Raw genomic sequence first — 17,397 nt, forward strand, 5'->3', positions numbered from 1 at the left:
TTCTTAAAGAGCGCTCAACAAATGCCTGCTCTGTGCCTGGGTGGGAAGACATCAAAGAAAGTGGCTCCACATAGTCAAGAGACATCCAGAGCCATTGAGAAAGTAACACAGAACAGACAGAACTAGGGACTAGAGTCTTGGGTAGGAGAAAGGGCAAGATTCTCAGAGCGAGCATGGGAGCCGTGTGAACCCAGGGAAAGTGAGCGCACACCATGAGCGCGCACCATGAGCGCGCACCATGTGCGCGCACCAGCCGAGCCTGTGGCTTCTTCTAACCCTGTCAAGGTTAAACACCTGTGACTTGTGTTTTATACAGCTGAACTTTGCCTAGCGGGGAGCCGATTTAGCTGAGCAACCATTTCTGGTGGAAACCGGGGTACACGATGAAGGGGAGCAGGAAGGAGAAGCAGATGCAGGAAGCCGTTCATCTTCCCAGACCTCGTACAAACTTCCTAAGCTCACCGCCCGGGACCAGAGCCAAGTTTCAGCTGCAAGAAGTGAGACTGCACAGGCAGGAAAAAGCCCGTGATGGATGGCTCGGGCCAGATGGCTCTGGTGTGGGCCTGACCGTTGGCGAGTAGCTAGCTGCCCCCGCTACAGGCAAGAAAAGCCTACAGTTGAGTCCACCGAGTCCCTCCGCCAGAGCCTCCTGCAGTGGGAAATGCAGAAGTGACATCCACGATGGGACAGACCGGAAGGAAGGGGGTGACTCTTTCTTTTTGAGTCAAGCATGGTGGTACCCTAAGTATCCCCCTACAACCTGGACACTTCAAAGGCTGAGACAGGAGGATTTCAAGTTTTAAGCCAATTTAAGATACACTGCAAGACCCTGTTTTAAGATAAAAACAACGAATTCGGGGGGAGGGGGCTTTGTGTAGTACAGCCAATTTAAGCTTATCCTCGTCTAGCTTACAAATAAATGGGACTCAGACTGTGGTTATTTTATTTGGCTCTGATAATGATTGGGGTGTAACCCCTATTCTGTTCTTCTCACCGTGGGCCTGGCTACCTGCCCAGTGGTGTACCCCAGATCCTTGCTGTTTCTCCTGGTGACATGCTCAGGGTCCATCTTCCCTCATGGGCGGCCTCCTCCCTTTTGATCTCTCCTCATTTTTCCTTCTAATCCCTCCAGTGGTTGACTAGAACCAACAGTTTTAAATCAAGGCTTGTCCCACAAAAGCTTGTAAACTCGAGAATTCCCTTAGGTCTAAACCTTCCCTTCCAGTACCGAATTTGGCATCATAATACATAGCAACAAACCAAACCTCAAGAAGCAGACCCAGGACTTAACTTCAACACCCTTGTAGTTACAGGGAGAACAGAAAGTGAACCCTTGTCTAAAAAAATAAAAAAACCCAAAAACCTAAAGCAAAGCAAAACAAAACCCCAAAACAAAATGGGCAAAAGCCAAAAGTTAGAGACAAACTCCCCTATACCCCAACAAGAGAAAACAGTCTACCTGTCACCACATATGACTTTTCTTTTTGGAAGGTCTTCAGCTCCAGTCCAAAGATGAACTTGAACTCTCATCTTCGTGCCTCTAGAATTATACCACACACCTGTCTATGTGCTTCTGAGAATCAGCCCCAGGGCTTCAAGCATGTTAGTCAAGCAGTCTACCAACCGAGCTCTATTTACAGCCCTTTTATCTTGTGTGCTCGTGTGCAGACATGCCTGTGCCATGGTGGGGAATCAACTTCCTAGAGCAGGCTGGGTAATGAAGGCCTTTAAAAAGTTCTCAACCTGTGTGTGGGTCATGACCCCTGGGATAACAAATGCCCTTTTCACAGGGGTCACCTAAGACTATCAGAAGACAAGTTATTTATATCACAATTCATAACAGTAGCAAAAAATTAGCAAAAAATTATAAAGTAGCAATGAAAATAATTTTATAGGGGGGGTCACAACATTAGAAACTCAGCCTTAGGAAGGTTGAGAACCACTGGTCTAAACCGTCTTTACCAGTCCCCCCTCCCCCCGGCCTAACATGCATGCCTGGTGCCTGAAGAGGCCAGAAGAATGTGTTGGATCCCCTGGAACTGGAGTCACAGATGGCTGTGACCTGCCACGTGGATGCTCAGAACAGAACCTGGGTCTTGTGCAAGGACAGTAGGTGCTGTTCACTGCTGAGCTGTCTCTCCAGCCCTTTTTAAAGGTATAATTCAAGCTGGCTCAAACCTTTGATCCTTCCTCCTCATCCTCACCAGTATTTGGTGACAAGAACTGCTCCTGTGACAGATTTTTTTTTCTCTTTTGGTGTCATGTATCCCAGGCTGACCTGGAACTTTCGATTTAGCTAAAACCTCCAACTCCTAGTTCTCCTGCCCACCTTCCCAATACTAAGACTGCAGGCATGTACCAGCATGCTGGCTTCTGCGGTGCTGAGGACTGAACCTAGGGCTTCATGCACACTGGGCAAGTGCTCTTATTTTTAAAGACAAGATCTTGCTAAGTAGCCCTGGCTAGCTTGCTATTTGTTAAGCAGTCCAGGCCTTGAACTCTCAGCAATCCTTCTGCCTCAGCCTGCCAAGTGCTGTGATTACCAGCCTGCACCACAACCCCTGGCTTCCGGGTATAGCTTTTAGATGGAGCTATGTAAGCCGCACAAGGTACAACCTTGCTGTCTGCTCCTGTACAAGGTAACAGTCAACATCCACCCATAAAAAGGAGTGTCCAGTGGCTGGCCTAGCACTCACCAGGTGTCTAATAATGGCAGCCATCATAACTCTGGTCAGCAGTAGAGTCTCCCACAAGGAACTCACAAGACTTACAAAAGAAGTCTGAACAGCCAAGGAGGGACGTCTTCATCATCCACCTGATTTTATTCTTTATTACAATGGGCTAAGCCACCAAACTCATGATCAGAACTTTCTTTTTCTTTTATTTTCTGAAATGAAACCATTGTACATTGTACAAACAATATCTACCGATGGAATAAATAAGTGAAAAATTATACTGCTGTACAACACACCAAAAAAAAAAAAATTGTAAGAGAAAAAAAAATAGGTAACAGTGAAAAAAGGTCTTTATACCTCTAACCAGGTCCTCAGCAATAATAACATTCCAAACCACGACACCGTTTGACGATAGGCGGGCAGTCACCACCCTCTAAGAATCGCTTAGTAGCCTTCCGGGTTGTGGGTGCAAATGCAGCACTTTGTGGAATGTGTAGCCGCCATTCCCCCACCTTCAGGTTTTGGGGGAAGTTTGCCCTGGGAGCCCTTTAGGCCATGGGGCCTGATGTCCACGGAAGGCATTTGCTTAGGATCCCCTGCCCCTGGTTCGGCCAGATGTAAGGTCTTAGATTCTGTGGTGGGGATGAGGGCTAGGGGTTCAGGGATGGGGACCATCGGCTCCAGAGAGAGGACCGTGGCGGGGAAGGAAGCACATTGGATTTTGCAGTCTGACCGCTCCTCATGAAGGCTTTCCTGGCCAGCGTGGAGTGCAGGGCTGCTGGCTCTTTGCCTGGCGTGGCCGTCGGGGCTGGGGGGCATCCAAAAGGTCCCCGTCAACGGCCCATTCCTACCTTCAGGCACTTCAGAGAAAAACTAATGACAGCCTCGGTACCGTGGACCTCACTGTTGCCTTCACTCTCAACTGCATCAACCCCTCCTGACTGTCCAGAGAGGCTGCAGAGGGCGGAAGAGATACGGGCGGCCATGGCCGCCTTGCTGGCTCCGTGGATGCCCGTGTTTGGTTCTCCCTCAGCTGTTTACGTTGTAACCTCTTGTTTCCCAGGAAAGGAAATAAATAATCCAAATTCATCTTTCACCAAAATGGAGTTTTGCTGCAAAAGAAAAATGTTGCCCTAACTCTAGAATCTGGAGGTAAAATCGCCCTGACCTTGAGATACGTTGGAGGTCGTGCATCTGGTAGCTTTCCGGCCAAGACGCGGAACACAGTTCTTCACAGAACTGAACGCCTGAGGGGCTAAATTGCTAAGTACAAGAAAAAAAAAATGTTTTTTAAGACAGAAACATTTTAGCATTGCTAACTTCAACATTACGATTTTCAAAGTTTTTTTTCTTCTTCTTCCCTTATTTCAGGAGATATTTTTTTGCATGAGGTATTTAAAATTCAGGAACATTTTGATTCTTCTTGAAGTACAGGAAATAAACAGCTCCCTTAAAACCAAAACAAGAAACGGGAGCCGTCCCCTCAGAAACTCTTAGAAAAATGGAGCCTGGCAGACACTTCTCATGGTAGTTTGGAGAAAGATCCACACGTTAAAAGGTGGTACCTGAATATGCACCAATTAGCAAACAAAACAAGAAAAACAACCCCCCCACCCCACCCCCAACATACAACTCCTAGGGAGTTTAAGCTCCAGTGCAGTTAAGAAAGCATAGGGAAGCGGTTAAGGTCTGAGGGGTCCAGTAAAGGAATTAAGAGCAAACCAGGCCTCAGAAATCAACAGCTAGGCAGTCCGTCAAGTGGCTTCTCCACTGAGCTAGAGAAAGCTGTCTCGGTGCAAGCGAGAGAGCAGGGGGAAAGGAGCGCCTCGGTGGTTCCTTTCTGGTGCCGTGTGCAAGTCTTCCCGGTTCCTCTGTGCCTTGTTTCTGGCCTTTGAGGCCCAATTGTTAAGGTCCGATCCCCAGTGGAGACTCACAGCGCGCACTGGGAGTGAGACTCCATCCGCCTGTTGCCACTGAGAGTCAGAACATACCAGGAGCATCCTGCCTGGGATTTTGGGAGATGGTGGGGGATAGGAGACAGCGACAAAGGGCAGCAGGTTCCCATGGATTTGAAATCCAAGCAATGTCCTGTGGGAGAGTTCAGCACCAGCTATTCCTGCCGCCTGCTCCCAACCTCCCCAGCCCTGTACTATCCTAAGGAGACAAGCTCACAGTCAGTCAGTTCGTCTTCGGAGGACCGGGAGAGCAGTGCCAGCTGTGGCTAGAGTGTGGGGGAGGGAAGGTGGGGGGGGAAATAGGGTGGAAGTGCCAGACAAATCTAAAGGCTTTGCATGTCAATCTGGGCTACGGTGGGCTTGCAAACCCCTAGCCTCCATGGCTCCAGCAGGTGAGGGCGTGTCCTGAACCAAGGAGGCCAGCCCTTGGGAAATGGGGCTGAACTTGTAGCCCCAGGGGCCCTGGAAGTTGGGGCTCAGGCTGTGCCCAAACACTGCTCCCCTGAACCAAGAGCCACTGAAAGGTGCCTGATCTCCTGCCCCTCTACCCTGCTCGCTTTGAAGCAGTCTTGAGGCAGGGAGGAGACAGGCAGTAAAAGGGGGCAGCAGCCAACCAAAATGAGTGGGCACTTTGTCAGGAGAGATGCAAAAACCAGGAAGCATGCCAGAGGTCACCTCTAGGGTACAAGGCACAAAAAAAGAAAGCAGAAGGAATTGGTTGAAGAGCCAAAAGCCCCTATGGAAAGCAAATTCCTGATTGGTACCACCCTCGAATAGCTTATATCGTTAAATAGAGATGTGGGGGCGGGAAATACAGCAGCAACACAAATGTAATCTTGGCTTCCGAGACAGTGTGCAGACACTCCTGAGCTGCCGACCCACCTCCCCAAGGACAGTCACTTGAAGGTTCGAGTGTTTCGTTTCACAGCAGTCTGTCAGTGTCTGCGAAGTTCCGCTACTCCCGTTTTTTTTTCTTGGATTTGCACTTAGTAAACTTGAAAGGTTAGCTCTGCTCACTCCCAAGAGGAGACGCTTGGGCCATGTTCTAGAATTAAGCCTGCTGATGTACCTGCCATGAGACATGGACCAGAGGTTCCACCGGGCGTCTACATCTCTTCAGAGTTCTGTTGAGAGGCTTCCAGCTTCATCTTTTTAGACGGTGGCACGCCTTCCAAATCCTTTGGGAGGTTGGGGGGCGGGAGAGAAGAGAAGTGATTGGGGTCAGTACAAGCAGGGAGGGCAATCAGGGCATAGGTTGGCTCCACAGGGAAGAGAGAGAGAGAGAAAGAGAACTGTGTAGTTCTGACTGACTCATGAGCAGCGTATGTCTGTGGTAGAGGGTTCCAGACACTCGGAGAACTTTAAATTCTTCCGCTTTGGACAGTGCACAAAACCCACCTGCCCTAAGCCCTTTGTCACTCTGAACTGTCCCCGGTGCTGTTCCCTCTGGCGTTTGAGCCCCATTGCCTTTGACAGTACACCGCCTGGACCAAGTTTCCCTGTGACTAGTCTTCCTGTCTGTACCTGTGGAGGTACCCAAGCATAAGGCTTAGATCTGCAACCCACCTCTAATGTGGCATCCCCCCAATCCAGAACTGGTCTACTATTATCTCCCAGGCTTGGGGCAGATGCTCAGCATTTGTTAAGTGGACAGACACATGGACAGAACTCTGAAGAAAGTGGCCATAGGTATGAAATAAAGCTCGTGCCTGGACAGCATTGTACAGTCCCCCACCCCACTAGCAAGAGCTACCTGCTGTACCTGTTAGAGTCTGTCCATGTGTCTGAGCTGTCATGAGGTGGCCTCTCTACAGGTGTCATCCAACATCACCTGAGCCTGCTCCTTAAACTGTAAACCACTCATGAAAACAAGGCTTCCAACATTTGCCACACTGACTTGAAAACACAAGCCCCGGCCTCTTACCGGTGCTGCAGAGGCTAGTGACCAGTTCCAGCTCTCCCTACCCCCACAATCCTGTTCTATCTGAGCCTTCTCTCCAGGCCTGGTTCCCTTCTTACACCTAAGTTAGTGCTTCTTCATTATGGTTAGCATAGAGCCTGCTAAAGACTTGGTCCTGTTCCAGGCAACAGGGACACAGGGCCAGCAGGGCAGATAAGGATGGTCTCTCATTAAGTCTCCTGTGATTCTGCGCCCTCAACTCTCTAAGTAGATTATTGATGTGTGCCTCCATATCCAGCTGACTGGAGCTGGATTTGAACCTGGGACAGATTTCATCATATCTGCCTCCTGCCCCTGGGCCTTGGGTTTGCACTGAACAATCCAAGAATGATGTTGAAAACTTGGTTACAACACAGAAGGGGTCTGAGCAGGGGCTGTACCACATGCAGAATTCCAAAGAGTAATCCAGTCTTTAGGTTTCTGAGGCCATGTCTTCCTTAACCTTAAGGATGTGGGCTCACTGGATGAGATGTTCTGATGGGCCCAAAGCAAATGCACACCATCACCAAGCTGAGATTAGGATGACAGACTGACTGCACATCGTCTACCCCAGAGGAACAGGCTTATTCTTTGACCTGCTGCTCAGTGGACAAACAGTGTTCTAACAGTCCAACAGAAAGCAGCATGACTCTCAACGTACCACAGAGAACCCGGCCCCACCCCACTGCAGGTACCTGAGAGATTGCCGATGTTTCTGCTGCCAACCCTGACTCTGCAGATGGCTGCCGTTCCGCTTTCTCTGAGCTGTTCGTTGAGTTTTCCATCGAAGACTGTGAATTTTGCTCATCAGAAGCATCTGAGCAAGAAGCAAGACAACAGAAGCTGTTTTCAGACACATGAGAAGCTGCAGCAGGTGGGCCAAGTACTAAAAATACCCAGATCTGGGGAGTTTTGTGGCTGGGGGCTTCCAGAGCTGGCTTGGATTAAGGCTTGGGAGGTTTCTGATTTATCAACTAGCCAAGCAGATAGAGCCAGGCCACAAGTGGGCTCTGTGGGTTTCCAACCCTCCTCCCAGGCATACCCACTCTGCCTGGAGGAAGAGGGCTACTTAGCCCATAATGCTGCCAGTGTCTGGCGCCCTCTGCTGGGTACCAAGCACTACAGCAATCATGGCTGCCACCTGGCTCGGGCAGGGAAGCCGTGGCCACAGAGACTTCAGTAGGCTTTTGTAGAGAAGTAGCATTCTCCTAACATCAGAGGGAGCAAGAAAACAAGTGGTCCCAAGAGTTACTCATTTTTTATTTGATGTGTATGGGTATAGTGCTTGAATAGACATCTGTGCACCACATGTGTGCTTATTCCCGGCGGAGGCCAGGGGAGAACGTCTGATCTCCTGGAACTGGAGTTACAGATGGTTCTGAGTCACCAAGTGCTTGCTGGGAACCAAATTTGGGTCCTCTGCAAGAGCAGTCAACGCTCTTAATGGTTGAGAAATCTCTCCAGTCTCTAAGTCATTTGTTTATTTAGTATATGTGCTTGCATGCCAGAGTGAATATATGGAGGTGAGAGGACCACCCAATGGAGTAAGTTCTTTCCTACCATGGGAGTTCTGGCCACTGAACTCAAGTTGGCAGGCTTGGTGACAAGCACCTCTACCTGGTAAGCCACCCCCCCCTTCTTCCCCACCCACCTTTTTCTTTGGAGACAGGTCTCGAATATCCTAGGTCAGCCTGAGACTCCATTGGTAGCTAAGGATAACCTTGAACTTTGGGTCCTAAAGACTCTACCTCCTGAGTGTTGGGATCCACTGGTGAACATTGCCAAAGCCAGTTTGGTAGTGAGGATCAAACCCAGGGCTTTGGTCATACCAGCCCTGAGTAAGTACTTTTTCAACTGAACTCTATCTGTAGCCCAACATTTCTCTTACAATAAGCATGATTCTAAGTGACCCGAGCAATGGTTAACCATTGAGGGGAAAAAAAAAAAAAGCATAGCTAAACTCAGCTGATAACTCACACCTCTGAGATACACATGCCAGTATTTTAAAGGACTCAGTTCTACCTTTCCAGATTGTTCCCTCTTGTGCATAAAGATTTTTCTATCTCTCTAAATGGTGACGGCACAGACATCTGCACATCTTTACAAATTCTCTAGACATAAGAGCTTACCACCTGGCTGAACAGCCCTCTGTGGAGGAACCGTTTATCTGATGATACTCATCGCTTGGATTGTCATGCCTCAGTCTCCCTCTTGCCCTAACTCACCATTTTTTGCCAGAAGGAAGGTGTAGGTTGGAAGAGGTGCTGGGGGCTTGGAACTCTGTGAGTCACTGGAGTTTATATAGAGATTCTAGGACATAAGGAAGGAGACACTTCCCGAAATCCCACCCTGGCTTAGGCCAGTAGGGGACATAGTAAGTGCCGGCCTTAAAGAAAATGGGAAGTGTCAGGGAGAACAAAGTTGGATGTGGACGGGCATATTTGTAATCTCAGCACTTGGGACATAGACGTCAGGAGTTCAAGACCAGCGTTTGCTGCTGCTACATGATACTCTGTTTGCAAAGAGGAAAAGAAGGAAGAGGGGAGGAAAAAAAAAAAACTATGTAATTTTGTATTCTATTTCATAATCTATTTGTTTTTTTTCCCCCTGTGGGCAGTTTGTTTTCCACACGCACTGGGCCCTGCAGATGGAAGGGAGGGTTTAGCGATCTCAAAGCAGAGATCTGGAGAATCACGATGCCCGTGTGCTGGCACAGGCAGGCCCGGGCTCAAGGCTTCCTTGAGAGCCAGGGCTGAGGGCTCAGGACGGCAGCCTGTTCTCTGAGCGTCCTGGTGCTTTCTGGAACTCACCCAGGGGAAATTATTTTCCCGGGGCCTAAATTTAGTCCGGGGAGCTTGGACATTATGTCATTCCCTTAGCTCACTCAGCAGTAAACAAGTTCAAAGCAAGGTCAACAGCTGGTGGCCAAGCCACCCTGTCTCAGTTTCCCGCCTGTGGGGAGGACACGAGGGCGCTGTGCTTGTGCCCCTCCTGTAGGGAGCTGAGACAGGTGGGTACAAGCCCAGTGGCCTGAGGTGACTGGAAGAGGACCCTGGTTTGATTCCCATCTGGGCCTATAAAGCTTTTGATGCAGTTGGAGGGCGGGGGTAAAAAAGGCAGCTGTTAGAGACCCAGCGTCACAAATGTAACTCTTACAGCTGAGCCACAACAAGCCTGTTAGGAGAAACGGAACCCAGATCCAAATACACGGGGAATGAGGCCATAGCCAGACAGCAGAACAGGGATGAAGGCGAAGTGGCTCCAGACATGACCACACTTGCCCCAGTAACTTCACAACCACTCACCCACAGAGGGGGAACGAGGGAGCTCTCCGGCTCTTTCCTTCCGGAATTCTGCTGAGCACTTGGCTCATATCTCCCCTTCTTTCATTCCTTGCTGCAATCTGACAAGGGAAGCCACTTTCATCTGTCCCGTTTTAGAAACAAGAAAATTTGTAGGTACAGGGACTCAATGTTGCCTATCTAACAGCAGGTTAGCCTTGGCTACAGCCCATCCCAGCCCCTCCACCTTCTGCCTAAAGCACTATCTAACCAGCAAGATGCTGGGAAGGCTAGTAAGTGTGCCTCACTGTAAGGGCCCTCAAGCTGAGACGAGACCATGGCCACAGATGCAAATGATAGAGGACTTTAGTAAAGCCACTAGAGAAATTACAAAGAAACTGTGTGTGTGTGTGTGTGTGTGTGTGTGTGTGTGTGCGCGCGCGCGCGTGCGTGTAGGAACCCTCATCCATGCTAAGCAAGCACTCTGTTGCTGCCTCCTAACATCTAAATGGTTCTCTGTGTGCTGGTGAGTTTTACGTCAATTTGACACAAGTGAGGGTCACTTGGAAAGAAGGAAACTTAATTGAGAAAACGCTCCATCAAAATGGCCTGTGGACACAGGACGGGCATTTTCTGGATTGATGGGAGGCCTCACTCATGGTGGGCAGGTGGTCCTGGGTGCTATAAGAAAGCAGGCTGAGCAAGCCATGGGAGCCAGCCGGTAAGCAGCAGTCCTCCACGGCCTCTGCCTCAGCTCCTGCTCCGGGCTCCTGCCCTGACTTCCTTTGTATGAGTCTGTGGAACGGAACTGTAAGCCGAAATAAACCTTTTCCAGCCCAAGTTGTTATGGTCAGTGTTTTATCACAGCGGTAAAAACCTGACTAAGACCCTCAGCACGCTGACCTACATACCCATTTCTGCCTTACCCAAGGGCCAACCTCGCACATGGGCATTCTCTCACATGCTCAAAAGTTTGTGACCACCTATATCTGAGATGGCCGAGCCTAGCTTAACCTCTCTACCTGCTCTTGAGTGTCCAACACTTTTGGTCTTTAAGATGGATGACTTTAGCTGAGGTCCAGGCTGCACATTCTCCAGCTCCATCTACTGGTCAGTCAGTCAGGTAGGCCCTCTACGGTACAGACTTCAGTTTCCACTCAGCACTCCCTATACGGTTCTCCGGCCGTCAGTCACACCAACTTCACACAGTTCCCTTGTGTTCCATCTTTTTGGGACTTGGTTTCTTTGACTAGAATAGCTGCTGCCCTCCTGCATCAGCTCATCCTTTAAGCTTGGGTCACATGGCATCACTGCCAAGAAACCTTCCTGAGGCCTCCAGACTCTCTTTCTTTACTATGACCATGACCTCAAAAGTCCCATGGCCTAGGGGCCAGACAACTCTGTGAACGTGTCAAATGGAAAGCAATGCGAAAATAAAAATAAATCTCTTCTTCAAAGGCATAAGGTTAACCTTGAACTCCGTATGTGGCCAAGGGCAACTCTGAACTTCTTTCTGGTACTTATGCCTCCATCTTTCAAATGGTAGGCACCACCATAGCCATTTTACTTAGTTATCAGGGATAGAATCTAGGGCTTCTTGGATGCTAGGCAATTGCTCTACCAACTGAGCTACATTTCCCTCACCACTGCCACCCCCACCCTCGTGTGTGTGTGTGTGTGTGTGTGTGAGAGAGAGAGAGAGAGAGAGAGAGAGAGAGAGAGAGAGAGAGAGAGAGAGAGACTGGGAATTAAACCTAGGGTCCCTGCTATGCTTGACAAGAGTTCGAGAATTAAAATATATCTTCAGCCTTTTACCTATTTACTTATTTATTTTTATTTTATGTGCCTAAGTGTTTTCACATATAAGTGGAGGCCAAGAGGGCATTGGATTGTATCCCCTAGAACTGGAGTGAGACAGCTATGAGCTACCACGTAGGTTCTGAGAATTGAACCTGGGTTCTCTGTAAGAGCAACAAATGCTTTAACAGTTGAACCGTTTTTTCCAAATTTCTTTCCTTTGTTCTATACTGGCCACAGCATTCGCTCTGTATCTCACTCAGGTTGGCCTTAAAGTGATCACTTCAAATCATCCTCCATTGGACTGGGATTACAGCTCTCTAGTATCACAGTTATCAGACCTGTGTCACCTTCTCTGCTCTTCCGATGGCCTAGCTACCACCCTTTCCCCACTGAGACAATGGTGCATTTCAAGATGGTGTTGCCACCTTCTACCCTATCTTTTCTCATATCTTTAGGTCATGTCAACCCATACCTCTTGTCTTACTATCTATACAGTGGCCTTATGAGCTCACCACATTTAAAGCTGAGCCCCTCCTCTGACTTACATTTTTTCTGGCCACAATGATCTTACCTCTACCTCAGGACCTTTGTACCACCTGCTCTCTGCCAACAATGCTCTTCTCCCCAGATCGCCCTCTGGCTTGTTAACTTGCCTAACTCCACCTTCACCTGCTTTTGTCATCAAAAGGAAGCCTTTTCTAACCACCTTCATAATTCAGCAAGACTTTTACTTCCTTTCCTAATTCAAGTGATTTTGTTTTTTGATTTTTTTGATTTTTTTTTTTTTTTTTTGAGACAGGGTTTCTCTGCCTAGCCTTGGAATTCAATATGTAGACCAGGCTGGCTCGAACTCCGGATCTTCCTGCTTCTGCCTCCCAAGTGCAGGGTTCCCAAGCATATGAAACATGCTGCTTGTGTGGAGTTGAGGTCTGAACCCAGCCCAATTGTCTGATTTCTCTTTTTTCTTCTACAGTCATGGTCTGGGCTTGGCACATAACAACGCTTTCCTAAACAGCCTGTGGCTTGTCTAGGTGCAGGCTGGCTGAGCAGCAGCCCCTCCATGCCTGTCTTTGGATGGCAAGTACCTTCAGCTCCAGGGTGCTCTTTTCCGTCGGCCTGCGCCTCGTCAGGCTTGGCTTCGGTGCCATCACTGGGCACAGGTGCGTTGGGCTCTGGGGCAGGGCTGGAGTTGCTGCTGTTCTCCTGCTTGATGGGGGAGGCGTCTGCTATGGAGCTCTGGTTGCTGTTATCATCTGCACAGGAACAGAGCATAGGTTGACATCCTATAACTACGGAGGACAGGTGAGTGTGTGTGTGTGTGTGTGTGTGTGTGTGTGTGTTTGGGGATCAGCTCTCCTATGCCTTAATGTTTCTCGTCTCATAGCCTGTGAGACAAGGGATGCTCACAGTTAGCCTGATCACCTCTCAAAACCTCTCCCACAACCCCTGGCTAAGGAGGTCCCTGCATCTGGGGCCTTTGAGACAGAAATGGTGGCAGAAGAGATTGGTAGGAGCTAGAGGCTGGGAAGGACCAGAGTGCAGACAATGGATGCTCATGGACTGAGCAGGTCTGCAGATGCTCTTGAAATACAGCCTCTTCGGGTGCTTGCAGCATGCAAGGATAGCTGTCTACTGACTCTTTTGGAAAGAGAGCCCGTTAACTTTAAGGGAGGGGCCCTGGTTGGCTGACCACACACCAGTGGAATGAGCCACACCCATGAATATATGAGCACAAGCTAGATTATTAAGAAAAAAGGACAGGTAGCTGGAGAGATGGCTCAGAGGTTAAGAGCACCGACTGCTCTTCCAGAGGTCCTGAGTTCAATTCCCAGCAACCACATGGTGGCTCACAACCATCTGTAATGGATTTGGTGTTCTGGTGTGTCTGAAGAATAGCAACAGTGTACTCAATATAAATAAATACATCTTAAAAAAATAAATACATCTTTAAAAAGAAAGAAAAGGAGACACAAAGGACTAGAGAGATGGCTTAGCAGCGAGAACACTTGCTGCTCTTACAGACGCAAGTTTGGTTCCTGGCACCTACATGTCGGCTCATAAACACCCACAACTCCAGGTCCAGGGGATCTGACCGGCCTCCACACCCTTTCGCTCTGTAGCCCTAGCTCATCTGAAACTTGCTATGTAGACCAGGCTAGCCTCAAACCCAGAGATCACCTGCTTCTGCCCCCCAAATGCTGGGATTAAAAGTGTGTGTCTCCACACTCAGATAAAGTAATCAATATTTTTTTAAATGATGGTGGGGAGGGTGGGTGGCTCAGTGGTTAAGAGTCTTCCAAAGTGGTCTGCTCTTTTTTTTTTTTTCTTTCCCACATGGAGAGTTTTAATAGAACGATGGGACAGGGGTTGGGGTCAAGAGAAGGTGGGGGAGAGGGAGGGAGGGGGAGAGATGGAGAGAGGGAGAGAGAGATCTTCCAAAGGAACCAGGTTCAATTCCCAGTACCTGTACAGCAGCTCACAACTATCTATAACTCCAGTTCCAAGGGATCTGTCGCCTTCACATCAATGTGCAATGCACATAAAATCATTAAATACATTTTTAAAAAATGGAGGCAGGGAAGACAAAGATGGAAGGGGATGGCAGTGGATCTGGGAGCTCTTATGGGGTGAATTATGATCAAAATACACTGTATATATTCATGAAATTCTCAAAGAATTACTAAAAATATAGAAAAACAACTTTGGGGTCATATGACTCCGAATTCTAATTTTGTGCTTCTGGCCATGAAGTAGAATTGCTACCACATTCCACCTCATTTCCTGAAACCCCCACACTGGCTCCCTGTTGATCCAAAATAAGAGGGATAACTGGTGTGGTGGGGCACGTCTTTAATCCTGGCACTGGGTAAGCAGAGACAGGCGGATCCGAGAGTTCCACGCCAGACAGGACTAAGGAAGAGAACCTGTCTCAAAATAAGATAAAATACAGTTAAGACACGGTAGCAAGAGCACCAGAAATCATTTTTTAAAAGTAGTTCATTTAGTACTTATGTGTCTTTCGGTGCCTGCAAGTAATATTTGTACCTGTGCACATGTACACGGGGTAGTGGTGCTGGAAACCCAAACCAGCCCCTCCACAAGAGACGTACTTTTAGCCACCGACCCATCTCTGCAGCCCCTGGGAATCATTTTTTGTAAGATTTATTTTAATTATTTATGTGCACATGAGTGGAGGTACCCATTGGGGGCTTTGAATCCCCTGGAGCAGAAGTTACAGCTATAACCACCTGACAGGTGTGCTGGGAGCTGAACTGAGGTCCTGTGGAAGAACAACTCTCTCCAGCTTCACCCACAATTTTTCTCTTTTATTACATGTGTGTTTGTGCCACATGCATGGCCTGGTACCCGAAAAGGGCATTGCATCTCTTGGGCCTGGAGTTACAGATGGTCCATGAACCACCACATAGATGCTGGGATGTGAACCTGGGTTATCTAGAACAGCCAGTGAGTGCTCTTAACCACTGAGCCATCTCCCTAGTCCCTGCCCTCCAATGAGATGGATGAAGAGGTGAGAAGAAATGAACGAGGCAGTAGGTTAACTAATGGTTAAGTTGGAGACAGCTCCGGGGTCCAGTCATCTTATTTTTATAGGGAGAACAAGAACACAGTGACCAATTACCACAAATTACACAGTTGAATTTCCTGCATTTGGGAGAATAACGGGGGGTGATGTGTGACTCGGTGCACCCCAAGTGCAATGGAGGAGCCTCGCCCTGGGAAACCACCTACTGGGTCATCTCTGCTCTGCCAGGTAAGCATGATACAGACATTTTAGGACCAAAGACACCCAAGTGGTGACCTCACAGAAGCTCACACTCATGATCCGAGCATTTCAGAGCACAGTCTCGAGGATTACTGCAAATTCAAGTTCACCTTGCTCTACCCAGTGAGTTCAGGCCAGCCAGGGCTTCACACTGAGATTGTCTCAAACAATAAATGACACTATAATCAAGGCTATCTTTGTAGGCAACAGTACCCATGGAACCTTGTAAAACAAGAGGGCAGAGGCCCTCCAAGAGCTCTGCACACCTACTGTGTGCCAGCCACCAAGAAAGAGCATTCACACTTACCCAATTATGTTCTGGAAGGTCTTGCTTGCCAATTGGTCCAGGCTAGCCCCCATACTCATGATCTCAAGCAATCCTCTGGCTTTGGCTTTCTAGTAGCCAGAGACTACTACACCCAGACACTGCATTTAATCAATAACTTACGGATGGGCACCTACCAACTTGGTATTGCTACCAAAATGTGTACAGATGGGGAAACTGATCCCTTAGATCTATCTATTGTTTCTTTTCCTTTTTATTTTTTTTTAAAAGATAGAATCTCATGTTGGCCTCAAACCCATCAGAGCACTGAGGATGACCTTGAACTTCTGATCATCATCCCTCCATCTACCCAGCTCTAGGTTTCCAGGTATGTGCCTCCCATCCAATGCAGACCAACTCTCAGCTCCTAGTATCTCTTACCCCCACCTGGAGGGAGCGCCAGGCAGTCACAGCCCAGCCGATCTCGTCTGACCATACTCTGGAATGTTAGTTACATAAAAGCACTCTCTTGTGAACGCTTGACTTGAGAAATATGCATTCTCCCCATTTCCCTTCAAGAAAGTCTAAATTTCCCTAGGCCAGGACCCAGACACACGGGTGGTGAAAATTCTGTTAATAAATGACATAATAAATTGTCACGAGCATTAATGTCTGACAAGGCAGATGTTGGAGCCTGGGAACTTCGATCCGAAGCGGACATGACTGAATCTGTGGACTACAGACAGCAGCTCAGGTGACCTCTTCAGCTCCTACTGTGCCCCCTCCCCAGCCTTCTGAAAGTGTCCCCAAGCCTTCATGCTTGGTCACCCCTGCCTTGGTCTTGGTTGCTCGTGAGCTAAAATAAAAATGACAGGAGGCAGATATGTTGCTTTTGTCCAGGAGCTGGCTCTTTCCAGATCTGTCCAGGCAGCAAGTCTAAGACTCTGCCCACAAAGCCTCACACGTCAGCTCTGGCACGGGAAGTTATCAGCTGCCCATGGGGCAAGTTGACTTCCGTTTTCTGAGCCTTAGCTCTTCATCTGTGAAATGGGCTTGTCATCAGATACTTGGCACATTGGAATGGCTTCATACCATAGCTGTAAGCATGCCAAGGTTCTTCAGAGGTTAGCTTATCTAATCCCCACAAAGACGGAGCAGGCACTGCCAGTGCTTTAAAGGTTTAAAACCAACCAGAAGGCTAGAGGTGACATTACTAACACAGCATGGCACAGTGAGGGGAGGTCCTGGCAAAGTCAGAGAGGGGTGGCTTCAGAATGCCAGGGATCCAGGCCACATCCCGTATCTCACCCTGAACAGAAATGAGTTCTGACACATGGATCCTAGGCTTGAACCTGGGATGTATGGGATGACCTTGAACTTCTCATTCTCCTGCCCCTTTCTCTCAACTGCTGGGATTAGAGGCCTGGACCCCCACACCCAGCTTACACAGTACTAGGGATGGGGCCCAGAGCTTTGTGCATGGCAGGTGAGCATTCTGTCCACGGAATTACATCCTCATCCCTTGGTGTTTTTATTGTTGCTTTTGGTTTTTGTATTTTGAGACAGGGTCTCATGTAGCCCAGGCTGACCTCAAACTCCTGATCCCTCGCCTCCATTTCTGGTGAGCTAGAATTACAGTCCTGCACTTCCACACTCAGTGGGATGGAGGACTTTTCTTTGCTCATTACCCAACAGCAA

General features: G+C 48.6%; 1 protein-coding gene across 1 annotated transcript in view; it reads right to left on the reverse strand.

Moving 5' to 3' along the window:
- Positions 1 to 2,861: 2,861 nt before the first annotated feature.
- BCL7A (BAF chromatin remodeling complex subunit BCL7A) overlaps positions 2,862 to 17,397 on the reverse strand; it is a 28,280-nt gene continuing 13,744 nt past the window's right edge. Inside the window, exons 4-6 of the mRNA XM_080940723.1 lie at positions 12,736 to 12,903; positions 7,265 to 7,386; positions 2,862 to 5,808 (exon numbers count right to left, since the gene is read on the reverse strand). Of these exons, the coding sequence (XP_080796849.1) occupies positions 5,737 to 5,808; positions 7,265 to 7,386; positions 12,736 to 12,903 (362 nt within the window). The 3' untranslated portion in view covers positions 2,862 to 5,736. The remainder of the gene's footprint in view (positions 5,809 to 7,264; positions 7,387 to 12,735; positions 12,904 to 17,397) is intronic.

Source organism: Micromys minutus (genome assembly GCF_963924665.1).
Source record: "Micromys minutus genome assembly, chromosome: 29".
Lineage (NCBI taxonomy): Eukaryota > Metazoa > Chordata > Mammalia > Rodentia > Muridae > Micromys > Micromys minutus.